Below are 27459 nucleotides of genomic sequence, written 5' to 3'. Positions count from 1 at the left end.
GAACTCAGGACATCAAGAACAATTCGTGTCCAGGAAGTGCTTTAATAAAGGCTATCCTTGTACGGTGTATATATTAAGTCGGTAGATGCAGAGTGGGTCTCGGCCCATTAGAGACCATGGCTGGTCCGTGGTGCAACAACTCTGCACTCTGACCGGCCAAGCAGAGAAGGAGTGGCCACGGCTCTACCGTGGTTCTACGCCTCTGTATTCGGGAGACGGGACAGGGCTGGTCCTCATGGCTGGCGCCAACCATCAGCTGTCCTGAGAATGATTTCTGTGGTTTTCCATTCTCCTGCACTAAGGCGAATGCTGGGACAGTTCCTAGTATAGGCCACAGCCGCCAACCCCCTCACGTTCTCTGAGCATCACCTTCACTGTAATAAATCTCCCGGTCTGAAAGACGGCGTCACTGTCTAAGAGGCCTGCCTCCCCCTTCAGGGGAAGAATGAAAACATTTTAGTAGTATTATTATTATTTGATGAACATACAAGAAATTTGAAATTGCAACTATTTTATATAAGTTTGATATTATGCCATTGATTGTTGTCAAAATGTATATTTTCATTCTCTCAATCCCTCTCTTAATTCTCTTATTACTGTACTGTGTATCTTCGTTCATGTAATATGTATACATTACATACCATTTGTGTTGACTAACATTTTATTTCACCAAGAGAGTGCTGCGTGGGTCAGGACACGAAGCTGTCAGTTTGTATTCGGGAGAGAGTGAGTTTGAATCCCACTGTCGGCAGGCAGGTTTTCCACGGTTTCCAATTTTCACACCAGGAAAATATTTGGCTGTGTCTTAATTAAGGCCACAACCCCTTTCTTCTCGCTCCTAGCCATTTCCTATCCCATCGTCTCCCTAAGACTTATGCGTGTCAGTGTGAAGTAAAGCAAATTCTGAAAAAATAAATTTAAAAACATTTCATTTCTCCTTATAGGAAGTATAAAGAAAGCGAACAATTGATTGTGAGTGATTTGTTTTTCAGATAGTGACCTATAACCATCATTACAACTTGTGTATTCTATTCATGAACTTCTCGTTCTTCAGTCTGAGAGAGGCATTCGAATACATCGAGAACTTCTCGTTCTTCCATCTGACAGAAGTATTCAAATGCATCGAGAACTTCTCGTTATACCGTCAGAGAGAAGCATTCAAATACATCTTAGGAAAACTCTCTTTACCCCCATTATGAATACAGAGGTAGTTCTGAGTTACGTCCAGAGATGATGCTACTATCCTCACTGTTCTCAGAAACTGCATAAAAATAGACCAATGTGTTTTCAGCTTGTGATTATCATTAGTGAATACCTCAAGCGGAAGTATTCAAATACATTAATCAGGGCTCGAGATATCTCGAGAACTTGTAAGAATCGAATTCTTTGACATTTTGATCTCGAATAATCCCATCACTAAAGCACACATCAAAATGGTGGATGTGTGCCCTAATTAGATGATGTAAATACTGTACAATTCAGAAATGAAAGAGAAGAATCGGATCATGTTGCTATGGAAGTGGACTTTAACTTACTTCAGGAGAAAAAGGCAGACCTAAGAGTACTGGACTACAAGTTAATAAAGTTATAGGAAGTGTTTATTAGAAATTTAATACCAGTAATTGTAATTTTCCAAAATTTGGTGACCGTGACAAGACTGGATTAAAATTAGCAATGGATAAGGTGATGCCCACATGATGGCCATGATCATTAAAGCTTCAAGTCTATAATGGTCTGGCACCATGGTCGAGTCCCATTGCTCGAAAACATTTTCACCATCAGAATGTTGACCGGCAGGGTAGGAGAGATGGTGCTATACAATTTCTAATCACTATATTGCGTGCCAAAATTCTGCATTCAATTCCAAACCTCTCTGTAGTGTTTATATGGAGTGAAGGCATATGACCCTGCTCGTGGTTCATGGTGATTTATCCATCAGATGGAGACAGACCCCTTGGTGTTATTCGACAAGAGAAGGCTACGTGCCACCGTCTGATTTCACCCTGACCCTACCTCATTATCATCATCATCATCATCATCATCATCATCACCATCACCACCACCACACTTTCAGACACGCAGGTCGCACATGGGTTTCAAATAGAAAGATCTCCACCAGGCGAACCAATCATGTCCTCGAATACTCCCGGCACTAATGCCTAGTTTACACTATGCCAGTTGATGAGAGAATTTATTGTTGGCGACAGTTGCCCTCTAACATTGCGAGACAATCACTGGCCAGTCCAGTTGAATGAGAACCCGTTCTCACGAGGAAGCCATTGCCACGCCAGTAATGATGAGAAATGGCTCAGTGCACAGTGTCTGTAGTATCCCGTAAGGAATTACAATTATTTTGTAATTATATGTGCTGGGAACTAATTGCTGAATCATGCTGAGTTTTGACCTCAGTCACACGGAATCCTTGAACATTAATTTTAACGGTAATCTCAGAAAGTGCCGCTTGACGAGCATTTTTGTCTTCGTGCTGGCCCCATAAACATCATCGTTCCCAATACAGCTCAGCGAATTTTACATTAGTACAGTATCGTCACCCTATTCTGGAGCCATAATTACGTGAACAGCTCACAAATAATTTTAAAATGAAAGTATTTAAATTATCAAGACTACGCAGTCGACTGCACCTCTCAGTTGACACAAGCGAACTGGCACAAAATAAATATACAGCTACTGGCCTGTCACGTTCACATGGCGCCAACTGTCCCGACAATGCTGAGTTCTGGGTGGTGGAGGTTACACCTGGGCCCAGTTGGTTGTTCTCAGTCTACTGCTGGTGACACTCGATTGCCTGGGCAATTTTGAGGGCAATCGTCTAGACAACTGGACCGAAGTGTTCACACGTTGCCATTAATTGTCTTCTGACAATTGTCTCATCACCTGACATCGTATAAACTAGGCATAAAAGCCATACGGTAAGTAAGTAAGGTGATGAAAGTTCCTGCGGTACATCAACATGCTTATATCAGGATTTACAACAAGATAGTCGACAAATTAGAAAGTGAAGAACCGGATCCTGTTGCAACGGAAGTGGACTTTGACTTACTTCATGAAAAAAAGGAAGGCCTAAGAGTACTGGACCATAAGATATGCGATTTGATGTTAGAGCAAGATGTGGATAAGGATAACTTATAGAACGAGGTAGTGCCACTGATGATATAGCTTGTAAATTTCATAAACAAACAAATTCCATGACACTACAGCCCTGACGGGCCTTCGCCTACCAAGCGGCCATTACAAGATATTAGAATCATTCCGTACTGATGGTTTTCACTTTACAAAGGATAAAAGAAAAGTATCCTCCTAATTCAATATAAAACATAATTCCATCATTAGATGGAGCAATTAAAATTCAAACATGTTTCGATTTGTTTGAGCCATCTTCAGAGAAATAGGGGGAGTTAAAGTAATCTACATAATACAAGCTAAAAATGTGCTAATAACGTTATGAAGGAACAAATGAAAAACAAAAGAGACAGATGGAAATAAAAACAATAACAATATACAATATTTACATCACTAGATGGAGCAATAAATAACTCGTTGAGACAAATTCAATGAAAGAAGGGTTAATATAAAACATAACTGAATCTAAAAATATGTGCTGAACCTAAGAAAATAAAAAAATTAAAGATAACAGACGGAAATTAAACAATAAGTGCTAATAGTAAGGTTGTGGAGCTCTTAGACTGAAATGGTTTTAGTTTGACAACAATTCAAAAACAGGACGAAATCACTGTGTTGAAAATTCAGGATGACAGTCTGTCTTTGAAGAAACACCATCCAACGAATAGCTTGGAGTGCAGCGAAAAAGCTTCAGAAACTAAGTTTGAGAGCAGACAATGTGCCAGGTGAAATGTACGTAATAAGTGATGAAAAACGCCGATGAATTAAAAATTTTAGAATAGCAGCATTCTCAATTTCTTCTCAATTTAGAGGTCCCGTTCTCAAAGATTATTTCCAATGTTGGGTAGGTGTGTTTGCCTTATTTGAAATGGACGGGAGGACAGCAAGGAAATTGAGAAGCTGTGTTAGAGAAGTAACAGTTGCATGGTAAACTGTAAGTGGAAACCGTCAATGAAGTTCCAATGGTACTTAAAAGGTGGTTGTTCTCTCGAACTGGTTTGGCCTTCTCAAAGTTAATGGTCTCATTTGGGCTTCTTAATTTTGCTGCTGTCCTCTTGCCCATTTAAAATAAAGCAAACACACCCAGCCAACATTGGAAATAATGTTTGAGAAGGGGACCACTGAACTGAGAAGAAATTAAGAATGCTGCTACTCTAAAATTTGAAATTCATCGGCATTTTTCCATCACGTATTACGTACATTTCACCCGGCACATTGTTTCCTCTCAAACTTGGTTTTTCACACTTCTTTGCTCCCCTCCTAGCCATTCGTGAGATGGTGTTTCTACAAAGACAGACTGTCAGCCTGAATTTTCAACACAGTGACTTCATCCTGTTTTTGAATTGTTATCAAACTAAAAAAAAATTAAAATCAATCAATCAATCAATACTGATCTGCATTTAGGGCAGTCGCCCAGGTGGCAGATTCCCAATCTGTTGCTTTCCTAGCCTTTTTCGAAATGATTTCAAAGAAATTGGAAATTTATTGAACATCTCCCTTGGTAAGTTATTCCAATCCCTAACTCCCCTTCCTATAAATTAATATTTGCCCCAGTTTGTCCTCTTGAATTCGAACTTTATCTTCATATTGTGATCTTTCCTACTTTTATAGACGCCATTCAAACCTATTCGTCTACTAATGTCATTCCACGCCATCTCTCCGCTGACAGCTCGGAACATACCACTTAGTCGAGCAGCTCTTCTTCTTTCTCTCAATTCTTCCCAACCCAAACATTGCAACATTTTTGTAACGCTACTCTTTTGTCGGAAATCACTCAGAACAAATCGAGCTGCTTTTCTTTGGATTTTTTCCAGTTCTTGAATCAGGTAATCCTGGTGAGGGTCCCATACACTGGAACCATACTCTAGTTGGGGTCTTACCAGAGACGTATATGCACTCTCCTTTACATCCTTACTACAACCCCTAAACACCCTCATAACCATGTGCAGAGATCGGTACCCTTTATTTACAATCCCATTTATGTGATTACCTCAGTGAAGATCTTTCCTTAGATTAACACCTAGATACTTACAATGATCCCCAAAAGGAACTTTCACCCCATCAACGCAGTAATGAAAACTGAGAGGACTTTTCCTATTTGTGAAACTCACAACCTGACTTTTAGCCCTGTTTATCAACATACCATTGCCTGCTGTCCATCTCACAATATTTTCTAGGTCACGTTGCAGTTGCTCACAATCTTGTAACTCTTAGTCTAAGAGGTCCACAGCCTCACTATTAGCACCTATAGTTTCATTTCAACCTGTTATCTTTTATTTCATTTTATTTTCTTCTTAGGTTTAGCACATTTTTTGGATTCAAATATGTTTTATATTAACCCTTTTTTCACTGAATTTGTCTCCGCGAGTTATTTATTGCTCCATCTAGTGATGTAAATATTGTATATTGTTATTTTTTTTATTTCCGTCTGTCTCTTTTGTTTTTCATTTGTTACTTCATTATGTTTCTGGCACATTTTTAGCTTGTATTATGTAGATTACTTTAACCCCCCTCCCCCCTATTTTACTGAAGATAGCTCAAATAAGTCGAAACATGTTTGAATTTTAATTGCTCCATCTGATGATGGAATTACGTTTTGTATTGAATTAGGAGGATACATTTAATTTTTTCCTTCGTTAAGTACCAAGTGACCACTGCTCCAGACCAGGGTCACCGTCTCACCGTTAGTTAGCTCCTCAATTGTAATCCTGCAGGTTGAGTGGACCTTGAACCAACCCTCAGGCCGAGGCAACAATCCCTGATATGGCAGGGAATCAAACCCGTGTTCTCTGGGTGAGAAGCAGGCACGCTATCCCTAGACCGTGGGGTCGGCTTGTAAATGTAATAATCTTCAGAAGAAGGTTTTTGTTCAATTAAAAGAGAGAAATATTATCAATGAAAGTGTCCCAAAGGTGGTGGTGGCGATTATTGTTTTAAGAGGAAGTACAACTAAGCAACCATCCTCTATATAACACTAACTGGAGGGAAAAGTTGAAAGGATCTGACACTTTGAAAAATGAAGGTATCGACCAAAGGAAGACAAGGGCCATGAAGAGCATTAAAAAGAAAGACTCCCTAGGCCTCGGGAACCTAATACCACGGGGATCGGAAAAGAAGAAGAGTTGACCAAGTGAGGTTGGATAGGATAGATGGAAGTGAAGAACCTGGCACAAGTGGAAGCAATGCCAGGACTCAGTTGAGGGCCCCGTGGTCGCCACCCATGTTTTGAAGTTAAGAGCCCCTGAGGCCCCTTTTAGTCGCCTCTTACGACAGGCAGGGGATACCACGGGTGTTATTCTACCGCCCACACTCACAGGGGGAAAAGTGTCCCAAATGTTGTCTCGTTTACTATAGGCTTCCATTTCTCGAACTTAAAAAAATCAGTAACGAGCCAAAGGAGTGGTTACAAGTTTGGGCTAAGTTTTGGGAAATTTTAATGAAGATAACAGTTTAGATCGCCCTTCAAGCCACTACTGAAGGCTCTCGAGCTAGAGAAGTGGTCAGAAGTGGTAAGACCCCAACTAGAGTATGGTTCAGCACATGGGACCCTCACCAGGATTACTTTATTCAAGAACTGGAAAAAATCCAAAGAAAAGCAGCTCGATTTGTTCTGGGTGATTTCCGACAAAAGAGTAGCATTACAAAAATGTTTCAAAGTTTGGGCTGGGAAGACTTGGGAGAAAGGAGATGAGCTGCTCGACTAAGTGGTATGTTACATTAACTAATCTCATTATTAGACCCGTATTGAACTATCCTATGATATACTAACAATTTGTTGGTTGTTTTGATCCACCTTTTCAATACAAATTACAGTTTGTGTTGCTAAGTTGTAATGTTACAACACTAATTTACCAGGACATGTTTCGCTTTTATTCACAAGCATCATCAGCCTATACAATTGCCTCAAGGTTTGTCATATTTGGATTGTTGTTACAAATTTCATTACATTGAATGTAAATCTAATTTCAGTGATAATCATATTTAAAACACAAGAATAATATACACATTAAAAATTATGACAATATGATTTGCAATGTTAAAATGGAGTAACTCTTAATTCTAAAACACATTGACGTCCAAAATACAGTTTTTACTATTTGAAAATTTGGCAAAAATTGTTTGCAATGTTAAAATAAAATTGATTCAACTATAATTTGGCATTAAAATTTGAGTCATAAATATAAATATTGGATGTTAATATATAGGAGCCTTAGTTTCTGAAGTGCGTTGGTTTCTAGAATACAGTAACATTTCAGTACCGTATTGAGAATTTTAGTTAAGAATTGTGCTCTCTAAATAATGTTATTTAAAAAGACTGTAATTTTGCATTATGCGTGATTAGTCATTATAATAATCTAGAACTGAAGTCTTGGGTTCGTTGGAAAATGGCTTCTAGGTTTGATGACGCTTGCTGCTGCAGTTTGGCAATTTGATCAGAGGAAGTGTTGACATATTTAATTCTTGTTTGTAGCGACCAGACTCTCCGTTGGAAGTTGATTGTTTTGATGTAAGTTATGGTTAAAAGGGGCTTCAATCCAAATTTTGAGTATCTGATTATGTTTCTTTCGATTTATAGAATGGAAGAAGCATCTGGAACAAATGGAAATGAACTTAAGTAATATTGTGTGTGTGTTGTGCTTGTAATGTGAGTGTTGATGTTGCATTATCACTTACCCCTTTGTCTGCTGCTACAGAATCGTGTGGACCTTATTTCGTTACTGTGACTATTGTCTGTTGTGGCTCTACTCCTTGTGTTGTACGTATGAAAGAGCTTTTGTGAAGGGCGGATAGGGGGTTAAGGGGAAGAGATGTTGGCGGGGCGTTTGCTATTGACGTGCTATGTGGTAGGGAATTCTTATCTGTTGTCGAGGTGGGGGCAGAGGACGATCCTACAGGCGGGGCGTTAAGCTTTGGCGTGTTATGTGGAGGGGGACGTTTTTGCGTTGCCGAAATGGTTTCAGTTGTGAGTGTATTTGAATATTTTAAAGAATTTGCTTTTATCTGATTTGAGATTTCGTAATAATGTTGGCAACTGCTCTATTAACGGATTTTTTATTTCGACCGCGTCATTCAAGTTTTTTTTTCCTTTATTAAAGTATTGATCCAAATAAATATATATGTTTTCGAATTCTGTCATTAGCTTCCCCTTTTCGTTTCTTTTGATTATTGTAAGGTCTTTGTCTATTGAGGTGTAATGATGGCTGGTTTCTTTCATATGATTACTCATTGCGGAGTATTTATTGTGTTTTAAGGCGTTAAAGTGTTCCATGTATCTGGTTAGGAAACTGCGTCCATTTTGGCCAACATATGAAGATTTACACTGTGCGCATGTTAGTCTGTATATTCCGGAGCCTTGAAATTTGTTATTGTAGGCATTTACTGTGTTATGGTTAAAAAATAAGTTTTTGTTAGTGTTATATGTTTAAAAGGCTATTTGCATATCCCGTTTTTTTGAGTGGGTTTGCTATTTGGTTAATCATTGAACTGGTGTAAGTGAAGGTTGCGTATTTGAATTTTTTGGTCTTTTCCGGTGTGAGGTTTGTGGCTATTTTGAGCTTTACTTTCTTGACGATTCGATTTACTATGTCTGCTTTATATCCATTGGCTAGTGCTAGTTCTTTTATAAAATTTATTTCTTTTGTAAAATTCGCGGGTGATAAGGGTATTTTGTAGGCTCTGTAGACCATACTGAAAAAGGTTGCTTGTTTGTGGGATTAAGTTCAATTGGCCTAACCCGTACAAAATGGAAGAATTAATTATCACAATAGCGGAATCTGAAGCAAATATAGGGAAACTGCCAGCAGAAAAACAAAATGACAATAAATATGAAGTAAAAAAGAAACTCCCAAGTTTAGTAAAAGAAATGAAAACTAATTCCGACCAGACCCTCCTAAAACAAATAAAAGATTTAAAGACAAAAATAAAAGATAACGGACATTATCGTGACTAAGGCAGATAAAGGCGAAACAATAGTCCTAGTAAATAAAAGTGACTACATAAAAAAAACGAAGAATTCTTTTCTAATGAATCTCACACTATAGTAAATAAAGACCCGGTCTCTAGAATTCAAAGGAATCTAAAAACAATCCTTAAAAATTCAATTTGTTTAATTAACGAGCAAGAACAACAAAAAATGGTCAACATGAACCCAACATTACCCAAGGCAAAGGCACTACCTAAAGTACACAAAAACAATACACCCATTCGACTAATTATAAACAGCAGAAATAGCCCAACATATAAAATATCAAAATTTATACATCAGTTCCTCAAAAAGGTTCCAGAGTAACTCCTCAATTAAAAACTCAATTGAATTTTGCGAAAGATTAAAAAACTTCAACTTACAACCCCACCATAGAATAAGCTCGTTTGACATTTCCAATATGTATTCAAATATCCCCATTAAAGAAACGATCGAAATTATTAACTCAAACCTTTCCAAATATCGCAACTTCAGTAAGCTAGAAGTAGATGAATTTATTACACTACTTAAATTCGTACTAAATAACAACTATTTCACCTTTAACAATAAAATTTACCACCAATTAAGTTTAGCCATGGGTGACCCCAGCTCAGGAATATTAGCAGATATTTATATGGATAACATAGAACATAGCATAATAAAACCAAACATAGAAGGAATCTGTCTTTGACTGAGATTTGTTGACGATACATTTGTAATAACAGACAACCAAGAAATAACAGCGAAAATCCTTGAATTTTTAAACAACATCGATAGATACGTAAAATTTACCAAAGAAGACGAAGAAAACAACTCATGGAATTATCTAGATGTTACTGTAGCACGCTTAAAATCCAAATTTGATTATCAGATATACAGAAAACCAACACAAACGCCAATAACAATAAGAAATGACTCACTCCACCCCAAATCCCACAAACAAGCAACCTTTTTCAGTATGGTCTACAGAGCCTACAAAATACCCTTATCACCCGCGAATTTTACAAAAGAAATAAATTTTATAAAAGAACTAGCACTAGCCAATGGATATAAAGTAGACATAGTAAATCGAATCATCAACAAAGTAAAGCTCAAAATAGCCACAAACCTCACACCGGAAAAGACCAAAAAATTCAAATACGCAACCTTCACTTACACCAGTTCAATGATTCACCAAATAGCAAACCCACTCAAAAAACGGGATATGCAAATAGCCTTTTAAACATATAACACTAACAAAAACTTATTTTTTAACCATAACACAGTAAATGCCTACAATAACAAATTTCAAGGCTCCGGAATATACAGACTAACATGCGCACAGTGTAAATCTTCATATGTTGGCCAAAATGGACGCAGTTTCCTAACCAGATACATGGAACACTTTAACGCCTTAAAACACAATAAATACTCCGCAATGAGTAATCATATGAAAGAAACCAGCCATCATTACACCTCAATAGACAAAGATCTTACAATAATCAAAAGAATCGAAAAGGGGAAGCTAATGACAGAACTCGAAAACATATATATTTATTTGGATCAATACTTTAATAAAGGAAAAAATATTGAATGACGCGGTCGAAATAAAAAGTCCGTTAATAGAGCAGTTGCCAACATTATTACGAAATCTCACATCAGATAAAAGTAAATTCTTTAAAATATTCAAATACACTCACAACTGAAACCATTTCGGCAACGCAAAAAAGTCCCCCTCCACATAACACGCCAAAGCTTAACGCCCCGCCTGCAGGATCGTCCTCTACCCCCAACTCGACAACAGATAAGAATTCCCTACCACATAGCACGTCAATAGCAAACGCCCCGCCAACATCTCTTCCCCTCAACCCCCTATCCGCCCTTCACAAAAGCTCTTTCATACGTACAACACAAGGAGTAGAGCCACAACAGACAATAGTCACAGTAACGAAATAAGGTCCACAAGATTCTGTAGCAGCAGACAAAGGGGTAAGTGATAATGCAACATCAACACTCACATTACAAGCACAACACACACACAATATTACTTAAGTTCATTTCCATTTGTTCCAGATGCTTCTTCCATTCTATAAATCGAAAGAAACATAATCAGATACTCAAAATTTGGATTGAAGCCCCTTTTAACCATAACTTACATCAAAACAATCAACTTCCAACGGAGAGTCTGGTCGCTACAAACAAGAATTAAATATGTCAACACTTCCTCTGATCAAATTGCCAAACTGCAGCAGCAAGCGTCATCAAACCTAGAAGCCATTTTCCAACGAACCCAAGACTTCAGTTCTAGATTATTATAATGACTAATCACGCATAATGCAAAATTACAGTCTTTTTAAATAACATTATTTAGAGAGCACAATTCTTAACTAAAATTCTCAATACGGTACTGAAATGTTACTGTATTCTAGAAACCAACGCACTTCAGAAACTAAGGCTCCTATATATTAACATCCAATATTTATATTATGACTCAAATTTTAATGCCAAATTATAGTTGAATCAATTCTATTTTAACATTGCAAACAATTTTTTGCCAAATTTTCAAATAGTAAAAACTGTATTTTGGACGTCAATGTGTTTTAGAATTAAGAGTTACTCCATTTTAACATTGCAAATCATATTGTCATAATTTTTAATGTGTATATTATTCTTGTGTTTTAAATATGATTATCACTGAAATTAGATTTACATTCAATGTAATGAAATTTGTAACAACAATCCAAATATGACAAACCTTGAGGCAATTGTATAGGCTGATGATGCTTGTGAATAAAAGCGAAACATGTCCCGGTAAATTAGTGTTGTAACATTATAACTTAGCAACACAAACTGTAATTTGTATTGAAAAGGTGGATCAAAACAACCAACAAATTGTTAGTATATCATAAGTGGTATGTTCCAAGCTGTCAGTAGAGAGATGGCATGGAATGATATCAGTGTACGAATAAGTTTGAGTGGTGTCTTTAAAAGTAGGAAAGACTGCAATATGAAGATACAGTTGGAATTCAAAAGGACAAATTGGGGCGAATATTCGTTTGTAGGAAGAGGAGTTGGGTATTGGAATAAGTTACCAAGGGAGATACCGTTAATCAATAAATTTCCAATTTCTTTGCAATCATTTAAGAAAAGGCTAGGAAAACAACAGATAGGGAATCTGCCAACTGGGCGACTACCCTAAATGCAGATCAGTACCTACTGACTGACTGATTTTCTACCCATTACGACCCTATGTATCTTTCATGAGCATTTAATTATGTTGTTGGACAATGTTTCCATGATCAGGTTCTTTCTCTCGCACATTTCATCCCTTTTACACTCCCGCTTTACATTCCTTCCATCCTTTCGCCAACGCTTAAACCAAATACAGTAGAGACAATACGCGACACTAAGCGAGATATCGAGGGACAGCTATTAGAGCTCTCTCCAGCGGATTGACCTGGGAATTACTTATTTTGTCATAAGAGCATGTGTATTTGTGTGTGTGAAGGTTTTGGTGTTATTTATGCGTTTTCAGTGAGTTGACATAATTAAATAGTAACGTGTGTCATTCCTTGATATCTCCTCTCAACATGAGGGGAAAGGTATGTGCTGTGTTTGGCTGCAGTAACTATGAAGTAGAGAAGAATGCGCGGTGTTTCATCCGTTTCCCTCGTGACAAGAAAATGTAAGTAATATTGTGTTTGCATATATATTCTTCCAGTGACAAAGATATTTTTATAGTACTTCATAATCTTCTGACCTGCTCGACCCATATTTTAACTGGCTTAAAATATAATACGTATATTTTATTGAATTGTGCATCAGTTAACCTTCAATACTGATGTGCTGTTGTAGGTGTGATCTGTAGGTTTCATTTAATTCAGGAAAATGCATATGCACATGAGTGTGGCTGGTTGTGTTCCAAGTTACCCCATTTGGAATGCCACTGAAGAAAATATGGGTGATTTAAGAAATGAACATATTTTGTTGAAAAAATATGATGTTGCAAATTTGCTTTACCCTAATGTAATGGGATTATGGCAAGTACTACTTATAGGAAAAGTTTGAATGTTTTTGAGGCTAAATTTATAGAGTTTCTTTCTGTTAGTAGGCTTCAAGCTAAAAGGAAAATTGCCCAGCTCTTAAATGTAAATTCATTGAACCATGTGTGTAAGGAATGTGCTGATATTTTTGTTGACAAGTGTTTTAATATGATGATGCAATGCTTTTAAATTAGAAAAAAGAAAAATCTAGCCGTGAACGTTCAGGCAGGAATTCTAAAGCTAAAAAAGTAATGCATAAATGAAAGATCAAGCCCTTTCACCGCAGTCCATTTCACATCTTGATTATATGTCTAATTTCAGTCTTTAAATAATAACCTGTTAAATAATTCTTCATTCATTTATCCAGAATTGCTTTAGCAATTTTGAAGTAACACTTTCTTTCTAGACGTAATTTATTTATCCATTTCCGTATATACATTTCCATTGATATTTGAATTTAGCGCGAAATTGCAGGTCAAGCCACTACGAGCGCCACTTGCGACTTGTCTCCCATTTTAACAAGGCTATATCCGGAAGTGTCGCGTATTGTCTCTACTGTATTTGCAAATTTTATTGCACGTTCATTTGACTGTTGTTGCCAACATTCCAACATACAAATGTCAGCTGTAACCTCAAGCTGAGACCATAGAACATTTCCGACACCAACAATTAAATTCATTCTCGTTCTGAATTTGGTTGTTATTTGCTTTTCATGAAGTGAAAAACTTCAAAATATATTAAAATATATTTCGCGATTTTCATCAGAATAGAGTAAGGTAGAAGGAATCAGTGTTTATTTTCGTTTCTGCATTGTGGCATTCTGACTGTAAGTCTTCGTAGTTCTTAGTCAACAACCATTCATTCTTAAAAACCCAGTAGTTGTCAAGCTCTTTGGTTGTCAAGCTAATCGTACTTGGTGTTTGAATCAACGTGGAGAAATTTCACATGACATTTCGACGCAAAAATAACTGTGGGAAAAATTATGTAACTAAGCGTCTTAAAGTAAATCTAACTTGTATTCTTGCTGAACGATGTGTTTACAAGAACAAAACATTACAAACATTGGCATAGTAGGCGAAATATATCATTGAGCCGTGGAAATTGCCTCAAATGTTTTACGTGTGTTAATGCCTCTTATTCGAGCCTTGTATTCTCATTGTCATAATGTGGAGTGATACCGCCCCAAATTTTGCGCTGAACGTCTGCAGGCTGTGTGCCAATATTAGTGAGGTAGTAATTCCAATATTTGGAAAAGACGGAGAAAAGGAAAGGATTGACTTGAAGATTAAGAAATGTTTACCAATTGCTGTAAGTTACCTTAGATACTCAGATGTACTTCCAAATCTGGAACCCTGTTTATGTTTTCTTTTTTTATTTTGTCACTTTAGTATATTTGATTTTATGTGTTTAGAGTATTTTAAAATACCTTTCACATCTGTGCTGGAATTGTGGCTGAAGTGTATATTTTGATAATGTTCAGCAAATATGTTTGCAAGATATTAGTACATTTCAATGTTTTTAGTAGGCTACATTTATTAACTATCCCAAATATGTAGTGATTACATTAAATGGCCGTTTTATCATATTCTGTTTTGTTATTAGGGGATTAGGGTTGTTTTAGTAGTAATGCATTCTCTTTCTTACTTCTTTGTTTTGTCATAAAATGTAGTGGGCCTAACTGTACTGTAGGCGTACCGTAGTATGAGTCTTAAGCCATTGAAGCATATGTTCGGTGATTATAAATATCTGCACTGGGAAGACTTAATATAAAACTTATTTCTAGCACTAGTATATAATATACAAGTGTAAAAATGTTGGCAGAAAGAAATGAACAATGTTTTGCTTGAATTTCATATGTTGTAGGTGCGAGAAGACGACTTCAAGCCAAAGCAAGTATGTTTTACTTGTGCATCCAAACTTGAAGTATGTGTTGATTTGGTGGACTTATGCCTTGCATCTGAATTTAAGTTTGAATCTGTTTTACAATCTCGGTACCCTGGTTTGAAACAAGTGGGAACTGAACAGCCGCAAATACAGGTTTGTATTTATCATATTCATTCAAATTCAGGAATTATATTTCCTTGGTATCCAGGAACTAAAATATATAAATAACCAACATGCCCCTCACATTCCTCTCTGTTGCCGTTGGTTTTCAATGATTTTTAAAATTCTTCGATGTTCTGGGTATGGATTTCAGGATCATCAGGTTGCATAAACAGTCTGGTGAATGTATCTCTCCCATTGGAGCCGACTGTAAGTCTTCCACCCAGTAGTGTATACTTTTCTGCCAAGAAGTAAATATACTATACGCGCACTTTTTCTTGAGCCCGATTTTTACGGGGTGAGGAGCAAGGAGGGAGTGCTGCCAGTTCCGGTTATACTGCCAACTGGATGGAAATGAAATCTGAATTGAATCGATAATATGATCGATCGATATGAATTTACTAAACATTTATTATCTTACGTCATCAATTGTGTCACACATACATTATTTAACATTATATAACATTTCTCAATGCGAATCTTGTTACTACCATGAATGATATAGTTTGGCTTTGCTGTGTAAACAACAACAGTACTAGTTTACAAAGTGTACGCCAGATCTCGCACAGCGATGTATAAGCGATTCATAGTTTGTGTTTCAAAGGTTGCCGATATGGATGTCGAAGATAACCGAGGTCTACCGATTCAGCACTAGGGAGCTCTGGGCTCAAGAAATAGTGCGCGTATAGTAAAAGCTAAATTATAAAAATTGATAGAAAGGAAATAAAAACTAAATTAGAAGTCGAGGAAAAGGAAGGGACTGACTTGAAGATAAAGAAATGTTTACCCATTGCTGTAAGTTGCATTATATACTCCAGTGTACTTTCAATTCTTGAACCGAGAATATTTAGAACTGTGAAGTGGACTACAGGTCTCTAATACCCACTGCTCTGGAGCATAGGTCTGCTAAGCAAGTGGTCTGGGTTGGATAGACCATTGGTTTTTTAGGTTTGGCAAGTGACAAGACAAATGAGGCAGCCCTGAGGCTAGACAAGCTCTATCACAAACAATAGCAAACTTGCCTTCATCCCAGCTAGCCAATAGCTTTACAGAAATTGGCCAAATTTGGCACATTTACACAGTCTAATTTTAATTCTGTTATATTGTTAGGAATACTTTTAGGGACATATTGGTGAGTCCCTGACAATCACAAAAGAAGGATCTGTCTTCTCTGCTACTTCAAATGTCAACTTTCTGTTTCCAAAATATGGTACCCACAATTGAATTGCTACCAGTGACAGATATTAACTGTCAAGGGACCCTAGGGGACCTATGGCCACCGCAGAGGCTTCATGTCTAATAGTAATGTTTATCCACAATGCAGTTGGTGCTCTGAGTTATGCTTTTGTTATATTGGCAGCTATGTAAAACCATCAATCATCAACATGCCAGGCAGAGAACAGGACGAGTGAGAGGGAAGTTTGCATAACGTTAAAGGTACTACAACCGAGCTCGATAGCTGCAGTCACTTAAGTGCGGCCAGTATCCAGTAATCGGGAGATAGTGGATTCGAACCCCGCTGTTGGCAGCCCTGAAGATGGTTTTCCGTGGTTTCTCATTTTCACACCAGGCAAATGCTGGGGCTGTACCTTAATTTAGGCCACGGCCGCTTCCTTCCCATTCCTAGGCCTTTCCTATCCCATCGTCGCCATAAGACATATTTGTGTCGGTGCAACGTAAAGCAAAATAGCAAAAAAAATATTAAATAATAACGTTACTACAACTACCCAAACTTATATGTGTAATAACCTATGAGCTGTTATTGATCTTATGCCCTATTCCTATCTTGACCAAGCTCAATAGCTGCAGTCGTTTAAGTGTGGCCAATATCCAGTATTTGGAAGATAGTGGGTTCAAACCCCACTGTCAGCAGCCCTGAAGATGGTTTTCCATGGTTTCCCATTTTCACACCAGGTAAATGCTGACGCTGTATCTTAAATAAGGCCACGACCGCTTCCTTCCCAATTCTAGCCCTTTCGTGTCCTATCGTCGCCATAAGACCTATCTGTGTGGGTACGACGTAAAAGCAACTTTCAAAAAAAAAAATCCTATGTTGTCTTATGTGGGTATCTTGCATGCAAGTACCCTTAAATACCAACCTGAATTTCATCCTGCAACCTTGAACACAGGAGAACTGAGCGACGTGGCTGTATGGTTAGTCTCGCAGCTGTGATCTTGCATTCAGGATATAGTGGGTTTGAATCCCACCATTAGCAGCCCTGAGGATGGTTTTCTGTGGTTTCCCATTTTCACATCAGGCAAATGCTGGGGCTGTACCTTAATTAAGGTCTTGGCTGATACCATGCACGTATTCGGGAGATAGTAGGTTCGAACCCCACTGTCGGCAGCCCTGAAAATGGTTTTCCGTGGTTTCCCATTTCCACACCAGGCCGCTTCCTTCCCACTTCTAGCCCTTTCCTGTCCCATCGTTGCCATAAGACCTATCTGTGTCGGTGCGACGTAAAGCAACTAGCAAAAAGATACCACGCACCGCAGAAAACCTTTGATGTGATGTTAACCCTAGAATGGCGGAGAATCTGACATTCCTGGAACAGCGGTAAGGGGTCATTTTGACGCATCATAAGCAGTGCTTGGAAATGTTCAGAATAGAACACAATAAAAGATGTATTTTCTTCGACTGTGTTTCCGAAACTTTATTTTATACATAAGGACATGGCATTAGTGTATGGGCCTTTTATATTACTGATGGACACATGAATAATCACAAACAATTGCACTATGTTCCTGTTTCTCTAAGGAGTTTTCACAAAATTAACCAATTGGACACCTTTTCTTAGTCATCCACATTGCAACAATTATAAATTTTCAGTAATTCTTTAGGCAAATTCAAAACACGCTAAACACATTTTGCACACACAACTTCTACATTTCGTGCACATTTTCCGCACACTGCTTTGAGGAACTTGCTGCAGGCATCGCTAGACTTGTTGCCTTTACACAGACCAACTTGGCACTTCTTCCACTTTTTAGATGGACATGATCCCACAGCCTCCTCCTCTTGTTCTTGTTGCTGTTGTTGTTGCCCTTGCTCGTCCCGCCTTGTTAGTTCACTTGCCAGCTGGAGGATGAACTTACTATCCGTTACTTGCTTGTACATGACCCAAGCATTGATAGCTGTTAGGTCCAGGATATTGTAAAAGACATGCATTGGCCACCTCCTGCATGCACCCCTAGTGGTATACTTACGGGACATTTGGTCGACCACTCGGGCTTGTTTGTCATAAATTGGTTAAATCTGCACCTGGTTTTGCTGGGAAGTAATTGTTCATTGACTGTAATATTTTCACTTGGGTGGTAAAAGTAAAGGCAATTTTCCACAAATTTGTCCCAGATTTCAGAGACAAGAGCGAACCTGTTAGCTGGCAGGCGCTCAGCTCAGGTTGATTACTTGTCGAAATGGAGAAATCTGAGAAGCTCTCAAAATCTATCTCTTGATATTGTGTCCTTCATGAATTGCTGTCCACAAGAACGCAACCATAGTTCATCCACACAGACACACCTTTCGAACACGGGACACTGCGGGTATACATGATGTCAATCATAGCCTCCAACTCCTCGAGCGATATGGTCCAGTCCGTGAAGTTCTTTCTGAGCATCTGATTCTGTGCATCGTTTCATTAGACGAAGCATAGATTCAAAGAGGAGACGAAAGGCACTAATGGCAGAGTCGTAAACTCGGTGGTAAGAATATGTTGTGGTACCTCCCCGCCCCCTCAGGACGTTCGCTGAAGCCCGCCTTCCAGATGAAGAGTTCGAATCCAAGACCTCCCACTCTGTTCCATATCGGGCAACCATCTTCACTGATGAAACACCTTAACGAGACAGACATATTAGGGGCGAGTTCGGAGATAAATTAGCATTTTGAACTTCTCCTGCGGATAATTCATCCTCTGTCCTGTTGTGATCTTCGTCCTCACTTGTCTCTCTTGTCTCAAGCAAAAGATCACCATCTGAATCCGATAATTCAGTCTTCAGACTCAACGTCTGAATTTTTCTAGCATACGAGACACCTCATCAGCAGAAAGACTATCGTTGCACGACATGCCTGAGAACAACACTTTCTAAATGATGAGATGAATACAATAATCCTGCTAACTGGAGCACTCATCTGACAGTAATAATGTTATTTGCTTTATGCCCCACTAACTATATTTTACAGTTTTTGGAGACGCCGAGGTGCCAGAATTTTGTCTCGCGAGTTCTTTTACGTGCCAGTAAATCTACAGACACAAGGCTGATGTATCTGAGCACCTTCAAATACCACCGGACTGAGCCAGGATTGAACCTGCCAAGTTGTGGTTAGAAGGCCAGCGCCTCAACCGTCTGAGCCACTCAGCCTGGTTCGTCTGACCGTAAGAGCAACACAGTACTAATAATAATGGCCAGATACACACTGCTGTCCGACAATGCAAACTGCTGGAATAAGGAATACTGTACACAAGTGTCAAAATGACCCCTCCTGCTGTCCAGGTTATACACTTGTATACAAGGTTATGCAATATCAGAAATCAATGAAAATGTAAATATTTTGCTGGGTGCGATACATCACCGTGAATGGGATGAAAAACAATAAAAAGTCAAGATATTTGAAGAGAAAAGATACAAGAGTGCGCACGTTATTAAAGAAAAATTGAAGAGGGGTGTCCAAGGACATGTTCGTCTCACCTGCTGCAAATCTTTCTGTGTGATTCCCATGGGTGGCCTGTGCGTTGTGGGTGAGATGATGGTGGCTTCAATGAGTGAATTGAAGAATATCAGTAAACTTTCACTCAAAACGGCTATGGACCTATTCAAGCTTAAAGGGACATCAGTCTTGACGTATGCTTTGGAAAGTATATGGGACCACCTGAAGAAGAAAGACTTGAAACTATTAGAAAGTGTCAAAGCAAGGTATTTGAAAAAGGCTATGAATTTCTCAAAATTCACTACATTGAAGAACTCCGCATGCAGTTGCACCTGGCATCTACTGAGGCCTATCAACAATTACTGCACGAGCTGCAAGAGAAACTGAAGAAAATATGGGACGATTTCTATGCAACCGACACAATGATGTCATCTAACTGGATGGACTGAAACTAAGAGTTGTGACATGTAGTGACCCACTTCGTGGTTCATGGGTTTCACCATAGAGTCTGTAGTGTGAAGAAGTTCCACGTCCTGGATATACAGTGTCTGTTTGAACTATGCAGACGGCCATGTGACAGATATCACGCACTGTGGTGTAACCGACGCGGTTCCTCTCTAAGAAAGTTCTGTGAAAATTAACTACTCCATGCACATTGTGCAAAATATATTATTATTATTATTATTATTATTATTATTATTATTATTATTATTATAACTCTCGTTTGAGATACTGGAGACCGTCACTACTCTCAGTGAATCTCGAGGCAAGCTTCAGTTGGATCTATGGTCGGACCTCAACCGGGACGAATATGGTAGAAACAAAAACGTTTAGTAAACGTTTGACATTTGCTTTCAGGGTGGCTCAGTTGGCTTAATATTATAGTTGGGTATTGTCCTTCACTCCGTTCAGTGATGGTTCAAATCTTTTCAAATAAGTGGGGCTTATGGAAAAAAAATAATAAAACTGACTGAGTCAGCAAAGAGGATTCATTTGGATGTGTTTGAGGAGATAACAGGGAAGATATAGTTTATAAAGTTTCTTAACAGGTGTTAAAAGGGGAAGGGCAGAGTATGAAGTGTGATTATTCACCAGGAATATCATAGCATCCTACATAGTTTGTTGGGTATGTAAATAAGGCCATGGCCTTAAGGTACAGTCTCTGCATTTGCATGGTGTAAAAATTGGAAACCACAGAAAACCCACTTCAGGGCTGCTGACAGTGGGATTTGAACACATAATCTCCCAAATGCAATCTCACACCTACACAACCCTAACCGTGTGGCCAAGTCTCAGGTTTGAGCCCATTAAATGAAGTATCTAGAGTAGTGTAAGAGAGGGCCACGAGCCCTAACTTCGCCACTGCTAAAGCCAAATAAATAAATAAATAAATAATAGTAAAAGTTATATAAGAGTGATTAAAACGAAGTGAGAGATCAGATTGGTTAATATTAGGAGTAAGCAGACTGTTGATTTCTTTATGTCTCACACCTAGGAAGTGTTAGTGGCTCCTAGAATTTTTTATGATTTATCCGGCCCAGGTCTAAGGCAGGGATACTAACTTAATTTTACGGGCGAGCCAAACGGCAGATTTCTAAACGAACGTAGGCGACTTCATTCTCTCTCTCGCTCTCTCCTGTCCTTCTCTAGTACACAAATACATCCACACTCTTAGGTGACCCCTTCTTCAATCTCAAACCAATTAACTTTTGATAGGGTGGATCATGGGAGACTACTGGCAGAAATGAGTGCAATTGGACTTGACAAAAGAGTGACTGAATGGGTTGCTATATTTTTAGAATATAGACCTCAGAGAATTAGAGTAGGCAAAGCTTTATCTGACCCCGTAATAATTAAGAGGAGAATTCCTCAAGGATATTTGTTTTCTTTATATATATATACACTAGCTGATGTACCCGTGCTTCGCTACGGGATTCTCAGAAAGACTGACTTGGTGGTTTTCCTAACTGAATTCAAACATAGGTCATTACAAAAATGTCAGTAGGAATGTAGCGATTGAAAGCAATAATAATAATAATTTCGTGTGGCTATTTCTAGCCGAGTGCAGCCCTTGTAAGGCAGATCCTCCGATGAGGGTGGGCGGCATCTGCCATATGTAGGTAACTGTGTGTTACTGTGGTGGAGGATAGTGTTATGTGTGGTGTGTGAGTTGCAGGAATGTTGGAGACCGCACAAACACCCAGCCCCGGGCCATTGAATTAACCACTGAAGGTTAAAATCCCCGACCCGGCCGGGAATCGAACCCTGGACCCTCTGAACCGAAGGCCAGTACGCTGACCATTCAGCCAACGAGTCGGACATTGAAAGCAATGTTATCATATAAAATACTCGATCAAATGAAAAACCGCACACTTTCTCACTTTCAACGAACAGTACTACGGTGCCGACTGCCATGAACACTCCTCTGTCATTATTCCGTTAAATATGCACAATACACATTCCAGTCAGAGTCTCAGAGTAGGGATTGTATAGCTCGAATACTATGATGAACCAGTGTGTTACGTACCAGATACAGTATATTAGAAAATGTATGAACCAGAGGAATGGCATGCTAAAGAAGAAAGTTATCTTACACCCCAGCTACTTCCCACCAATATACAGGCAGGCTGTTACAGTCGGTACGACCAGGCGAGTTGGCCGTGAGGTTAGGGGCACGCAGCTGTGAGCTTGCATCCGGGAGATAGTGGATTGGAACCCCACTGCCGGCAACCCTGAATATGGTATTCAGGAGATAGTGGGTTCGAGCCCCACTGTCGGCAGCCCTGACGATGGTTTTCCGTGGTTTCCCATTTTCACACCAGTCACACCAGGATGTACCTTAAAGCCAAGGCCGCTTCTTTCACACCACTATGTATTTCCTATCACCATAAGACCTACCTGTGTCGGTGCGACGTCAAGCAAATTTAAAAAACCTCAGTACGCTGCAGTAAACCTATCTATCGGGGATGAGAGGAAACGGAAGACTAAAAGCACATCACAACAAACAATAGCTGCCTCTGTGGATCAGCGGTAGAGTGTCGGCCTCCGGATCCCAAGATAGCGGGTTCAAACCCGGCAGAGGTAGTCGGATTTTTGAAGGGCGGAAAAAAGTCCATTCGACACTCCATGTCGTACGATGTCGGCATGTAAAAGATCTCCTGGTGACACATTTGGTGTTTACCTGACAAAATTAATTAAATCTCAGCCATAGACGCCCAAGAGAGTTTCAGTTTACTCGGTCTGCCATCTAGTGGGGGCCTAGAGTAAAACGGAACGTCAAAATTGACGAGCAGACAGCCACATGGCGTCAAATTGAAATGTCTGCACACGGTAGCTGAGGCCATACGATTATTATTATTATTATTATTTTTACAACAAACAATGGTCAATATAATGTTATTGTTGATAAAGTTTATGAGCTTTCTATATTGCAGGCCTTCACATTAGTTTTCTTTCGACTCTGTGATATTAGGGTGTCTTACAAAATTATTTATATTGTAGACTGTAGTTCCTTATTCTTAGACTTTACACACCGATTTTCACTAAATTCTGTTTACCCATTTTCTCGTGACCCGGCGCTGATATGGACTTAGTAACAAACATCCAAATTCATGAATATCTCCGATTATATGCGGTACGGTAACAATGTATAAGACGTAAGTGATCGGAAATTTAATAACTTCTTACATAACTACTACTAACTTACCACATAACTAAAGTTATGTTAGATATGTAGTATTTATCGATACTACCACTAATAACATAAATAACTTATTTGAGAATTACATTTCAGACCTTCCCCTAAACTACCATTTCACTCAGCGTGAAATAAATAATTTGTAGCCTAGATTGCAGTGGTTCATCACCCGACTTTACATATTGATTTTCATTAAATTCTCTTCAGCTGTTTTCTCGTGATGCGTGTACAGACAGACAGAAATTACGGGAAAGTAAAAAATGCATTTTCTTGTTACTGTGGACATGACTAATACAGAAATACCATTCTTTTCAAATTCTGAGCATTGTACAGACAAAACTCTTTATTTTTATATATGTATAGATTACATTTCAGGCCTTCCACTAAGCTACCATTTCACTCAGTGTGAATAACAGTATTGATAGCCTAGATTATAGCGACCTATTCCCCGACGTTGCATACCAAGTTTCGTGAACATACGGCCACTAATAAAATAAATATTTGATAATTAAATTTTGGACCTTCCCCTAAACTACCATTTTTCTCAGCGTGTATAGCTTATATTGTAGAGACTTATTTCCCATCTTTGTCTAGCGATTTTCATTAAGACACGACCACTAATAACATAAATATTTGAGAATTAAATTTCAGGCTTTCCCCTAAACTACCATTTCACTCAGCGTGATTAATATAATTTATAGCCTAGATTGTAGCGGTTCATCACACGATTTTACATTCCGATTTTCATTAAATTCTCTTCAGCCGTTTTCTCGTGTCACGTGTACATAAAGACAGACAGACAGAAATTACAGAAAAGTAAAAAATGCATTTTCTTGTTACTGTGGACATGACCAATACAGAAATACCATTCTTTTCACATTCTGAGCAATGTACAGACAAAACTCTTATTTTATATATATAGATATATATATACACTGAGCAATACAATGTGGGAATTACAAAGGAGAGCCATGAGGAAGGCTGATAAAGTACGCAAATTATAGTGTCGGTCCCGTTCAGCAGCTAAGCAGATGGGCAGGCACGGGGAGAAGGGAAACGTGCGGTGGCAAACTATATATACATACTCTTACCATAAATACTGTCCCAAACGTTTAAGTAAATTGACACAAAATGATTATAGATATTTTAATATCCTAATAACAAGTGTTACATAGATGAATTATGAACCATAACCACAAATTATTATTCAAAATGGCCACCATGTGTTACATAGATGAATTATGAACCATAAACACAAATAATTATTCAAAATGGCCACCATTTGCACGCACACAGGCCTTAAGTCTTTGTGGCCACTCATCAATGGCATTACACAACAAATCAACTGGAAATTCTGCAACTGCCTTCCGAAGAGACTGCTTTAAGCTTTCAGTATTGGAATGTCTTTTCTTGCAAGCCATCTCCTGAACCGTGGACCACATTTTGCAGTACAAAGGGTTTAAATTTGAACTTGCAGACGGCCAGTCTGAAGTGGAAATGAAATCAGGAACATTTGGCTCCAACCACTGCTGTGTTGCCCGTGCCTTGTGCGCTGGGGTTGAGTCCTGCTGGAAGCTCCAGTTCTGTCCATGGAAGAGGGTGTTGTTGAGATTCTTGACCAGTCCCTCAAGCACTGTCTCCTAGTACACTCCCTTTTCATAGAATTGGAGCTCCGTTGTGCCTTCGAAGCTCGCACCCCACCACACCATAACTGATAAGGGATGATGACCCCTCTGGATCTTTGGAGCCTTTTCACCATCTTCTCTAGAGGAATGGGCATATACCCTGTTGTTTTGGGCGTTGAAAAGTCTCCTCAACACTGAAAATCTTTTATCCGTAAACAGGATTCGACGATGACCATTAGCCACGTAACGCTTAAGTAAGCGCTTTGATTTTAGGAGCCTCTGGTGCTTCATTTGTCAGGAGATGTCCTTTGCGTCGTTTGTAAGCATGGAGTCCCAGGTCAATGCTTAACGTGCGAGACATTGACATTTTTGATATCTGTAACTCACGAGCCATCACTGACTGTCTCCTTACCGAATTTCGTTGCACACGAGCCGCCACTGCTTTGATGAGTTCTGGCGTTCGTACTGTGCGTGGTCTTCCTTGCCGCGGGCGATCTCTCACAGTTCCAACCTCAACAAATTGATTTATAGTGCGGTAAACAAATTTCTTACTAAATTTCAGCTTCTGGAGGGTTTTGAAAATCTCCTCTGGTGATTGCACTACCTTGTGTAACGCTATCATGGCCACACGATTCTCATACTCCCCCCATTCCATCTTGAAAACTTCAAACTGACAACTGTACACTTCTGCAGCTCAACCAACAATGACTCACACCTCACGATACCGGTTTTGTAACCGCTCCCTCGTTCGAGCGGAAGTACAGTGACCCTCAAAAGTTGGAACACTATATATGGTAAGACTGGGTATAGGGAGCGTGCACGGCCACTCTCAGCGCCTCTAGCGGAAGAAATCGGTAACGTTTCAGTGATCTTGTCTTGAGCGGTCAGTCCAGGCTGTGTAACTGTGGGTGTGAAATTGTGGTGGTAGTAGTAGTGTATCAAAATGCCTAAATCAAATAGAAACTGTTGTGCAGTGAACTGCCACAACACACAAAGAAACACGCATGGAAAAGGAATTACATTTCACACATTTCCTGGTCGTCCATATGAATCGGGCAGATGCAGGAAGTGGATTTCGGCTGTGGGAAAGATACAGTAAGTACAGTAGGCTACCTTATTTCATTTGTGACGTAAATCACACATTTCATATCACACATTTCAAACATACCAGGTATGCCAAGTCAAGAACACGTTCATTTAAGTACACTTTGAAATAGTACATTTCATTTCAATTATGCATTGCAGCAGGTTCGTATGTTTACATTCATGTCCTTCCACGTGCACGTGTCTTGACTACTCCGAATAATAATAATAATAATAATAATAATAATAAAGGTTTTGCTGCTTTTCAGTGCAGATGGAACTCTATCGGAACCCACCAAATGCTCCGTTATTTGCAGTGAACACTTTGTTGGAGGAAAGCCAAGTCATATTGAAAATCATCCATCATAGATACCATCTGTGTTTCATGAGAGCTATAAGAAGAAACCAAAAGGAGAATGTGATATATCCCGGTTTTAAGAGCGAGTAAGTTCGAATCCCACTATCGGCAGCCCTGAAAATGGTTTTCCGTGGTTTCCCATTTTCACACCAGGCAAATGCTGGGGCTGTACCTTAATTAAGGCCACGGCTGCTTCCTTCCAACTCCTAGGCCTTTCCTATCCCATCGTCGCCATAAGACCTATCTGTGTCGGTGCGACGTAAAGCCCCTAGCAAAAAAAAAAAAAAAAAAAAAAAAAAAAAAAAAAAAAAAAAAAAAAAAAAGAGCGAGTAAACGAATGAAATGCTCATATATACATACGTCTTCTAATCAGGAAACTCATGAATTTATTGTTAAAAATTAGTGTGTGAAAAACTACACAAGTCGGTGCAAGCAGCATTTGAGATTGAAGTGGGAATGCTGTAGGCACACAGTACAACTCAAGCACAGTACCTCCAAGTATTTCGGAGAAGGTGGATGAAAGTTGTGGTCCCAACACCCCCTGGACATATGCAGAGGATTTCATGGATACCAGAGCATAAAAAGTGAGGCACAGTTGAAGGATTTAACAAGTGTTTAATTTGTAACATTCCGTTTTTTACTTTCTTTATTTGTTTCTAAAGTGTCTATAAATTTAAGTAATAATGATGTTTGTTTACCCTTTTTAATGAAAATGAAATTGGACCTTTGCTTCCTTGGTAGTCATATTTGGTATACATCGGACTACTGCTGCGCGAATATTTTTTTACTCCTTTCGGAGTAGTCAAGAAACTCACTTCTAATTTTTTCTGGCCTAGCAAACTATCTGTGCAAAATACTTTGCCTCGCGCTTTTAAAATATTTT

The 27459-nt window shown here is 38.9% G+C and overlaps 1 protein-coding gene across 1 annotated transcript in view; it reads left to right on the top strand.

The window, feature by feature from the left end:
- Positions 1 to 14020: 14020 nt before the first annotated feature.
- Positions 14021 to 27459, top strand: part of LOC136877034 (zinc finger protein 84) — a 73986-nt gene continuing 60547 nt past the window's right edge. The window contains exons 1-2 of the mRNA XM_067150839.2: positions 14021 to 14433; positions 14989 to 15162. Of these exons, the coding sequence (XP_067006940.2) occupies positions 14290 to 14433; positions 14989 to 15162 (318 nt within the window). The 5' untranslated portion in view covers positions 14021 to 14289. The remainder of the gene's footprint in view (positions 14434 to 14988; positions 15163 to 27459) is intronic.

This window comes from Anabrus simplex, chromosome 1, assembly GCF_040414725.1.
Source record: "Anabrus simplex isolate iqAnaSimp1 chromosome 1, ASM4041472v1, whole genome shotgun sequence".
NCBI lineage: Eukaryota > Metazoa > Arthropoda > Insecta > Orthoptera > Tettigoniidae > Anabrus > Anabrus simplex.
Note: the sequence above shows the minus strand (reverse complement) of the source record. Positions and strands in the feature narration are given on the sequence as shown.